At 36.1% G+C, this 10,156-nt stretch overlaps 1 protein-coding gene across 1 annotated transcript in view; it reads right to left on the reverse strand.

Moving 5' to 3' along the window:
• Nucleotides 1–3,173: 3,173 nt before the first annotated feature.
• LOC143859534 (NAP1-related protein 1-like) overlaps nt 3,174–10,156 on the reverse strand; it is a 30,119-nt gene continuing 23,136 nt past the window's right edge. Inside the window, 1 exon segment of the mRNA XM_077370214.1 lies at nt 3,174–3,665. Within this exon segment, the coding sequence (XP_077226329.1) occupies nt 3,510–3,665 (156 nt within the window). The 3' untranslated portion in view covers nt 3,174–3,509.

The following is a 10,156-nucleotide window of genomic DNA, read 5'->3' on the forward strand; positions in this document are numbered from 1 at the left end:
AGAGGTCTAGGTGTCTTAGGCATCACAGTTTAGAATAGGCGCGAAGAACTACGTTGCTCTGATTCTTGCGGAGGCGGGGATACGTAGGCTTCTTTGGATGAATATCAGACCATCCGAAGACTCGGGCTAAATGATTTAGAGTCTTAGGATTTGTTGTGTTGTTATTGTATGTTTTGATGTGTTTTCTTACTTTCTTGTATTGATCCTATACCTTTAGCTGTAGCTTGCATGTGTATGTCCACCAGAACTTAGACACTCATTAAGAATGTCACTTATAATCTAGCTATGCTTATGTGGCACACTTCTTTCATTTATTTTTTGTATGCTTATTATTTCTATTCTCAGGAAATGCATGCTTAGGTAGACGATTCCTGAGGATTGTTCCCATTTCACATGATTTTGCCCAAAATTCCTTGCAATTAATAAAAATGGTGTAAGAGACCAAGTGTTCGCACTCGGACGAATTGGAGGTGCTCTTCAGACTTCTCCATTCGTAATCAGGCACGAACCCATATATATTTCTGGTTATCCATGGTATACAGAGCATATTTGTTTAAGGATCCATGGCCGTATACCATGGATGGCGACTCTGAGTTTGTTTAGGTACGTTTCGAATCCGGACTTGTTCCCGAATCGAGAGGTATCTCTGTTATATCGCCACTCGTGCTATGCTATGAGGGTGGCATCCGTTTCGAGAGTTCCTTGGTAGAGCTCTCATTCACACGTGGATGATCCAGAGGTTGTAGGAACTCGTTTCCTCATCATCCTCGGATCGGGGTCCACAGGGCCCTTCGACACTCAAGTCAGTATGAGCAGAAGTGCAGAGCCAAACTTTAAGAGTGGTAGCTTAGAAGTTATTACCTCTTGCTTTGAGCCTTGAGAGGCCTTTTATAGAGGGAGACCTGGGGTGGTCGGATTACCTACCCCAGGACAGGTGTCGGCCCTTTTGTGGATTTAGGTTCACCCACTCTTAGGCAATTACCGAATTACCCCTGGGCAGCTGTCAGATTTGTGGTGGGCCCTTCTGGGGCCACGTGTCGACAGCTCATTAGTCGCTGTTCTTCGTACCCCATCAGAGGCGAAAATAGTCGTCACTAAATATCTTGAAGTCGCCATTAAAAGGTTTTAGTGGCGAAAAATTCGTCGCCACTATAGATGTGTCACTAAAGATAATAGTAACGACTTTAACATATCGCCACTAAATAGATATCTTTTAGTAATTACATAATTGTCGTTACTAAAAGCCCATATAATAGTGAAAAGACTTGTCGCTACAAAATTGTGAAGAAGTTGTCACTAAAAGGCCTCTAGTCGCCACTAAAAATGTGGTTGAAGGATCTAAAACTCGCTTTAGTGGCGACAATTGTCGTCACTAATTATTTATTATTAGTAAAAAGAATGGTCGCTACAAAATTGTGAAGCAGTCGTCATTAAATGTCATACAGTCGTCATTAAAAGAATGGCTTAAGAATTTAAAACATGCATTTAGTAGGGGTGTTCACTATTCGGTTAAAACCGAAATAACCGAATTTGGTCGGTTATTTCGGTTCGGTTTTTTATGATTCGGTTCGGTTTCGGTTTATAATTTGTACCAATTTCGATTTTCGGTTTCAGCTTCGGTTTTTGTTCAAAAAATTCGGTTCTACCCGATTAACCGAATAGTGAATTTTGCTAATATTCCATTTGCTCTTTTATTTGTCCTCTTTGGTCTTTGCACATTTGTTTTTAGTGAATTTAAAAATGCTTTTGCCTTTTGACAGCTTTTGACTTGTTGAGCACTAATACCATTTCTTGAAAACCATGAGCTGGTTTTCACATCCTCCAACAAACTTATGACAACCCACGTGACTTGTAGACTTTACCTCCATTACACTCCTATATGGCTCCATTACAAATTTTTAACAAAATTATTTTGGGTGAAATTTCACTATGGTGCAGAGAAGGGATTTGAGCCACCTTCGCCTCCATGGTTTTGGGTGAAATTTCACTATGGTTTGGAGCCACCTTCGTATTAGTGCAGAGAAGGGATCCGAGCCACCTTCGTCTCCACCCGAGTGCCACCACCACTACCCCTTGCAAATCCGGCGCAACCCCACCTTCTCTGCACATTTTCCGACCACAATCTCCATTTTTCAGCCACTTTTGCGACCTTCTTCTCTGGGAACCCTTGCCGGAATCCGGCAAAATCCTCCATAGCCGCCATATTCCCTAGCCTCCATCTCCACTTCTGATTTTAATCTCCACCAAACCATCTTCTTCTCCATTCACCCTCCATCAAACCCACTTTGATTTTCAGTAAGAAGAAATACTCAATGACCCAATCTAATGATTTTCAGTGATTTCGGTTTTCGGTTTCGGTTCGGTTCGGTTCCTAACCTATCAGGTTTCGATTTCGGTTCCAATTTTGGGTAACCGAAATATATTCGGTTTCAACTTTTCAGTTTTTTCGGTTCGGTTTTAGCCGAATACGCACCCCTAGTATTTAGGGATGGCAAATGCCGTCACAAATTATTCAGTATTAGTGACGACTTAAAGTTTGTCACTAATATTTAAAACTTTAGTAGCTATTAAAACTTCTGTTCCAACACTTTAGTAACAACTATCTCTATGCCACTAAAGCCTGTAACAAGAATAACAATAATAATAAATTTTCTATATCTATTAAATATTTTTTGTAAAACCTGTGAAATATTTGTCACACAACTATAATATATACAAGTCCTTGACCGTAATAACAAACAATTCAAAGCACAACTAAATATTAATTGATATTAAAGCATGTCTTCATATAAACATAAATATTCATTAAACCAAACAAGCTTCCCAGTACCAACACAAAAAACAACGTTCAAACATTTAACCAAAAACCTAAAAAACATAAAATAGAAGCCCAAGTCCAGATTGTAAGTAGTGCATCTCCACTCTGAAGGCAAGCATTTTTACATAGGGAAGTAGCTCTGTCAACTCCGTCAAACTAAGTTCAACAAGAAGGCCATTAGCATCCTCCTGAATTCTGATTCAGCTATATACACACTTCAAGAGCAGCATCTATTCCTTCACTCATCTGTCACCAAATAAAAAATAATATAATTAACAAGTGTAGCGAAAATTATAAATAAGATAGGCAATGAAATAAATAAGACAGGCAATGATTATCCCTAATTGTCATAACATCAACCCAAGAAAACAATAAGATGGTCTTGATAATTACCTAATGGTAGTCTTACAATAAAAATGTTTTATCACTTTCCCAAAAAAAATATTAAATTGCATTTAACTGACAGCGTAGGAGGTGCAGACAAGAGGCCCAAGTGCACAATCGTTTCATTAATTTTCCCATAAGATTGTCTTCCAATGCCTTTTGTGATGCCTCCATCGCATTTTGTATTGCCCGAAATTCATCATTCATCTCTTGCATCTCCCTTTTCTGAGCATTGATTAGCTCATTCTAAGCATTGAGTTGGTCAGCCAACTCATTGGCCCGTTGCTCGGCTTGCTCAGCCCTCCTTCTAGCCTCCTCCAGCTCTGCTCTGCGTGGATGAGGATGACCTAGACTTCGGGCCATCGCCGCGGCCACGTATGTATCCAAACCTGCTTCCAAGAATATCAACGCAAATTTTCTTCTCACTCTTTTCTGTCTGAGACCGAAGCTCCTCCATGCCCTCCTATAGCGATAAAGCAATTTAATATATAATTACAACAATAGAATTTTACATAAAATTACTAGCATTAAAACAAAGAAAATAATTGTATTAAAAACTTACATAATTTTTTTGAATGGTTTTTCTAACCCATGATTGCTTTTTCTTACTAAAGTGAGTTATCTCATAGAGCTGAATCGGGCCAGGCTCTTTCCCATCCTTGACCCCTGCATCAGTCTATATGCATAAATCATTTTATTTGCGTGTGCACACCATAAGAAAATATAAATACCTTACTGTAGACACCCCCATTTTGCTACGCTTTAAAAAGCAAAAGATTCGGTAGTATCATCGAGTTTTGAATCCGTATTCAGCATTAGATTAGGCATCTATACATTTTAGGGTAGATTTCATTTCATTATGAGAGTTTTGAAGTTAATTCGCAATCCTGAAGGTCTCTAGGGGGTTCCTTTAGCCTCTGAAAGATGAAAGTTCAAGTTTCCAAGCAAATGAAAAAATCTGCTATTTTTAGAATTTTCAGGGTTTCCCTCATTTTTGCCTATTTTGCACTGCAGGGGTATTTTGGTCATTCCCGATGTGTCTCGTATGACCCCCGAGTTATATTTGAGAAATCTTGAGTGATTTTACAAATTTTGAAAAAGCTGCTATTTTTAGAAACTCATGGGGCTTCCACATTTTCATCATCTTATTGATATTTCAATCATTTCTCATATGTCCAAAACCATCTCGAGGGTACGGCTGATGGATTATGAGTAATTTCGTAAGTTTTGGGAAACCTGCTAAATTTAGATCTCTTAAGATTTTCTCTTAGTCTTGCACTTCGGGGGTATTTTAGACATTTCCAAACATATCATATATGGTCCCTAAGTTGTGTCTAAGAAATCTTGAGTCCGTTCATAAATTTTTGAAAATCTGCTATTTTTTAGAATTTCTCAGGGTTTTCCCTAGTCTCGCCAAATTCTAGCACCTCGGGGTAATTTGGTCTTTTCCTGTGTATTTCTTTTGATCCCCGAAATATTTCTGAGAGATTATGAATGATTTCCCGAATTTTGGAAAACCTGCTAAATTTAGAATTTCGCAGGAGTTTCGCTTAATTTGGAAATTCTAAGTGTTGAGGGCATTTTGGGTATTTTCAGGGGATACCAAATGATTCTGTTTAATATTGCTCACCGAAAGGACCCAATTTTAAAAGTTTCTATCTTTGAAGTTTGACCACAAAGACTTTCCATTTTTAATTTTTCCCTTTAGGGGTGAACCAATCTGAGGGTATTTTGGTCGCATTTGGATGTCTAACAGTCAAGTAGGGGTATTTTGGTCCGATCATGTGTGAGGGATGCACCATAAATGTCGAATGGGTTGGGTCCATATATAGAATGTTGAATTTAGAAAGATTTTATTGATTTTTTACGGAAAACCTGAAACCCGTGTGAAATGGCCCATTGGGCTAAAGCCCGCAAAGATGGAACTCATGTGGATTCACCCATATGGGTCAACCACCATGGTGGGCGGCCCACATGGTTGACCCACATGAGTTGAGCACCCAACCTTGATGATGTCACAATGGTGACAAATATTGTGACATCATATTTGTTAAAAGAAAAATAAAAAGAATAAAAAATGAAAAGAAGGAAAGAAGAAAAAGATAAATGATTGCTTAAAAAGGTTTTCTTCCAAAGAAGCAATGTGGAATGAGAATAACATGTCTTGATTGACAAGAAATTAAGATTGGAATCAAATCCAATTTGGAAACAAGAAAGAAAGAAAGCAAGAAGGAAAAATTGGAAACAAGCCAAAAAGGGAGCTCTCACATTGGAAATTACTATTTCTCTCTTAACCCTAGCTTTTTTGTATAAAAATCAAATCAAACAATCCTAAAAAAGATTGGAAAAAGATCAAAATTCATTTTTTTCTCTCTCCTCCCAAGAAGAAAAAAGAAAGAAATCTCTTTTCTCTTGAAGTGTGATCTCTCTATCAAGTCTTCTTCACAAAAGGAATTCTTGAATTCCTTCTTCTTCTCCAAGGCATCACACAATCAAGAATTATTGGAGTGTTCTTTGGGTCTTCTACATCATATAAAAGGGTGCGACAAAGCGTATACCTCGGATCTACGCACCCTAGAGACAAGGAGCGCGATCAATGATAGGATCTTTATCTTTGTAATATCAAAAGTAGAAAAGCATGCTAGGATTTTACTTTTGATAGATCAAATCAATGAATTTTTTCTTGAAATTCCAGTATGTTATAATATAGATTATGAGTTTTCAAAATCCAAAATTTTATCCAAAAATTAAATTTCCTCCATTTAATAATGATTTTCTTTCGTTTTTTATTCAATATGGATTTAAATCGGATTATCAATGCAAGTGTTAGAAAACGTGGGTTTCTTTAAAAACTGATATTTTTTGGGATTTCTACAAAATAAAATACTACTGGAAACTTAATTTTCAATCACGGTTTGGCCGTTTTAATTTTCATTCTAATTTTCAAACAATAACCTCGAAAGGGGTTATTTCTTGATGAACGAATCCAAAAGTATATCAAACCATATCCAAAATTTATAAAATCTTATTTCCAAACTAATGTTTTGATTTCCAGAATACCCAAAAAATTTCGGATTTTTTTGAATTTTTTTTAATCGGGTTTTAAATTATTTTAAATTTCGGCCATTTTTAATAAATATCAAAATATTTTAAAAATTAATGAAACTCTCCAGAATTAATTTTCAATAATAAATTGAATTTTTCATGAGATTTGTTTTTTAGAAAAAGGTTTTTTTATTTGTTTCCTAATCGCTTTTTCGTTTTACGTGCCGTAATTCTTTTTTGTATTAAATTAGTAAATTTTTGAAATTTTTCTTTACAAACCAGTAACTTAGGTTACTGGAATGTTAGATAAAAATTTTAAATTGGTTTTGCAAAGTTTTAATATGGTTTTGTAATTTATTTTAATAAATGGGTTTCAATTTCTAGGAAACAAATTCCCCTTTTCTATTTAAAAATCGATTTTATGGAGGAGATTTAATTTTTAAGTTTTAAAATTTTGATAGAAAATTTTATAATCTATTATATATCTACTGGAATTTTTTATTTGATTTTATGATACTATTAGGTTTGCTTTTTAAGTAATTCTTTAGTTTCATCCGATTTTTGTGTGAATTTCAATTGGCATCAAATCGTAATAAAAGTTCGTGAAAGTTATACAGTAGTCTAATCTCATGATTATCTTTATTCTGTGAAAGTTTGGATTAATTTGAAATTGATATGCTACAAGTTGATGTGTTAATCTATAATTTGATTTAAATTTTGGAAAATCCGAAATTCATATCAAATCTTAATGATAATTCATGAAATTTTTCCAGTAAGCTACAATTATCCATATCTTGTTACTGAAAAAGTTTTAACTGATTTGGAGTTCTATTGCTTAGGGTTACTGTGTATTCCTAACAATCTGGTCTTAATGATATTAAATCACAATTTAATAGCAAACCAATACAAAAGTCAGTAAAAATCTCTAAAAACCTTAACTTTTCATCATAAATTCAATCCCTAACTTTTTGAAACAGAAACCTTAGGGTTCATAGATTGCCTTTGTAAATTGGCTATGCTGTGACAATTTAACTGCCAAGATCGTAACCATAATCGTATACTAATTGCGATCGATCCAGCATAATTGGAGTGCGTAAATTATAGTATGATATTGGCTCCGAGGTCCACTGTCCACGCAAATCCTGAGAAATATGCCAGGCAATAAGATACTATAATTTACGTGCTAAATTATACAAGGGTTGAGAGCACGATTCCCTTCCATGGTTGTGATTCGAGGTCGAAACTTGCGAACCATAGAGCCTTTGGTATTCCTTAGATGTTTAGGAACCAAAAATCCTTGAAATCTGAAAATCATTAACTTCAGCAAATTGAATCAATTTACATCATGTCTTTCGGAACCGTTGGATTGCGGTTTCCATCGTAAGAACCATTAGAGCCCTATTTAGGAACATTTGCGTCATGTCATGTCCTAGGTTTTAGGGAGTCCTAGAGTTAGGAGTCCAGCCTCATCACGGGCGTTTGCTATGGATAGCAACCGTGCCCTAGATCTAGTTACACTAGTCACCTCACTTTTCTCATAGGACAAGCCTAGTTACCTAGGATGTAGGTTCACCTGCATTAGTCAAAGGGATGTCTTGCACTTAGATATGACCATATAGCATCTTAGATGAAGTCCTAGGATAATAAAATCTTCAACTTGAATTAAATAATTTCTTTTAAAACTGTTGAAACATGTCAATCCAGTCTAGATCGGTGTCCTAGATGAGTTAGGCATAAGTAGCTTAGTTCAGGTGCACCGAACTACGTCGACTCTGATCCCAGTGAGGCTTGGGTACGTAGGCAGGTTGGATGCTTGATGGCATACCAATCACGAGTCGGCTCCACAACAAATTGTGAGGTTTTGTATATTAATTTTCTTGTAAATTCTTAATTAAATCACTTAGGACTTTCCATGAAATTAGAATTTTAGGAGAACATTCACTTAGATTGAATTCAAACAAATTAAGAAATCAAGATACACATTTAGGATCTACATTGAAATTAGATCATAGGATGCATGTCACATAGTTAGCACACTAACAAAGAGTTAAATGAGCCATTTAAAAGAAATTCAAAAGAGTTAACTTTTGGAATTGAAGACCGATTATCGGGCAGGAATGGTGCATGTGGTGGATAACTCCCCATACCTTCCATTCTTATAACCAGGTAACGAGTCTAGATTTCTGGTTAATTATGGGTCCTAGATCCCACATCTAGGTGGCGACTCTGTCACTCTCTTTTGTGTGGAATTCGGATTACCTTAGTGATCCTAAGTTCACATAAACGACGAATTAAAATCAATAATAAAAGAGCACACGCCAATCACGTGGGTACGAGAGACCAAGAGAGAGCGTGGCGGCTCGCGCCCCACCCCTCTCACGTGATCGGGTCCCACACTTACCATTTCAAAGCCAATTTTGGCAAAAGACTTAGTCCCAGCAATGTGTGGTGTATTCTGTTTCGTCCGATTATTTGCATTCGATCACTCATTTTCTACATTGAAAGACAATTAATATCTCCCCCAATGAAAATGCATTTAGCAATATGGGGAAAATAAACTTGGTTTAGTATTTAATTTACACAAAAACCTTGTACTCATTTGAAGAAAAGTAATGGCAGAGATAATTTCAATCTTCCCCGGATACACCTGGAGGTAGGTGTTGTAGTGCCACTTCCACTGTTGGGTGAGGCTTGAAATACTTTTTGTAGAGCATATGGCAAAAATTCCTGTAGGATCTGTTCATCTAGGCATATGTAACTTTTAAAACATGTTGACAATCCTCAAATTGGAAGTTATCCTGCAAAAGAATGTCTGATCTTTTAAAATGACATGTAAAATGTATATTTGCCCTTTGCACGGTGACTAGCTCTCTGTTAATCCTCTTTTCATTATTATGTATAATATTTAGAATCTTTCATATGCCTATTTTTTCAAGTGGGTGAAATCTTCTTTTTTTTCAGAATTATGGGTCTTGAAGTGATAAGTGGAAATGAAGACTGCACTTTCATTGTAATAGCTCAGGTGCCTCATGGTCTTCCTCTTTTCCATTAGGGCATTTTGTTCAATGCTATCCCTCAAACACCTGTAACCATCTAAGAGCATACCAATTGGCAAGCATTTGAAGCAGCTACAACAATTATAGGCAGCCCCTCTAGACTCTTTTTATTGCCATGATTAGAATATTGAAATGTTTAGATTTGTGTGGATGACAACTGATGCTTAGACATATAGACCTTTGGTTTATTCTTAAGTTGAGTGAACTTACAACTCAATTAACCATAAGGATCTTAACCATAAGGACAAATAGATATTTTACATGTCATTTTAAAAGTTCAGACAATCTTTTGTAGGATAACTTCCAACTTGAGGATTGTTAACATATTTCAAAAGTTACATATGCCCAAATGAACAAATCCTACAGGAATTTTCGCCATATGCTCCACAAAAAGTATTTCAAGACGCACCCAATAGTGGAAGTGGCACTACAACACCGACCTCCAGGTGTTGCCGAGGAAGATTGGAATTATCTCTGCCACAACTTTCCTTCCGATGAGTACAAGGTTTTTGTGTAAATTAAATACTAAACCAAGATTATTTTTCTGCATATTACTAAATGCTTATTCATTGTGGGAGATATTAATTGTCTTTCAATGTAAAAAATAAGTAATCGGAATCGGAATGCAAATAATCGGGCGAAATAGGATACACCACACATTGCTGGGACTAAGTCTTTTGCTAGAATTGGCTTTAAAATTGTAAGTTATTATTATTTTCTTACGGTGTACACACGCAAATAAACTAATTTATGCATCTGAACTGATGTAGGGGGCCAAGGATGGGAAAGAGCATGGCCCCATTTAGCTCTATGAGATAACTCACTTTAGTAAGAAAAAACAATCTTGAGTTAG

Source organism: Tasmannia lanceolata, unplaced genomic scaffold (assembly GCF_043159265.1).
Source record: "Tasmannia lanceolata isolate RefF3 unplaced genomic scaffold, GAP_Taslan_0.1 ptg000031l, whole genome shotgun sequence".
NCBI lineage: Eukaryota > Viridiplantae > Streptophyta > Magnoliopsida > Canellales > Winteraceae > Tasmannia > Tasmannia lanceolata.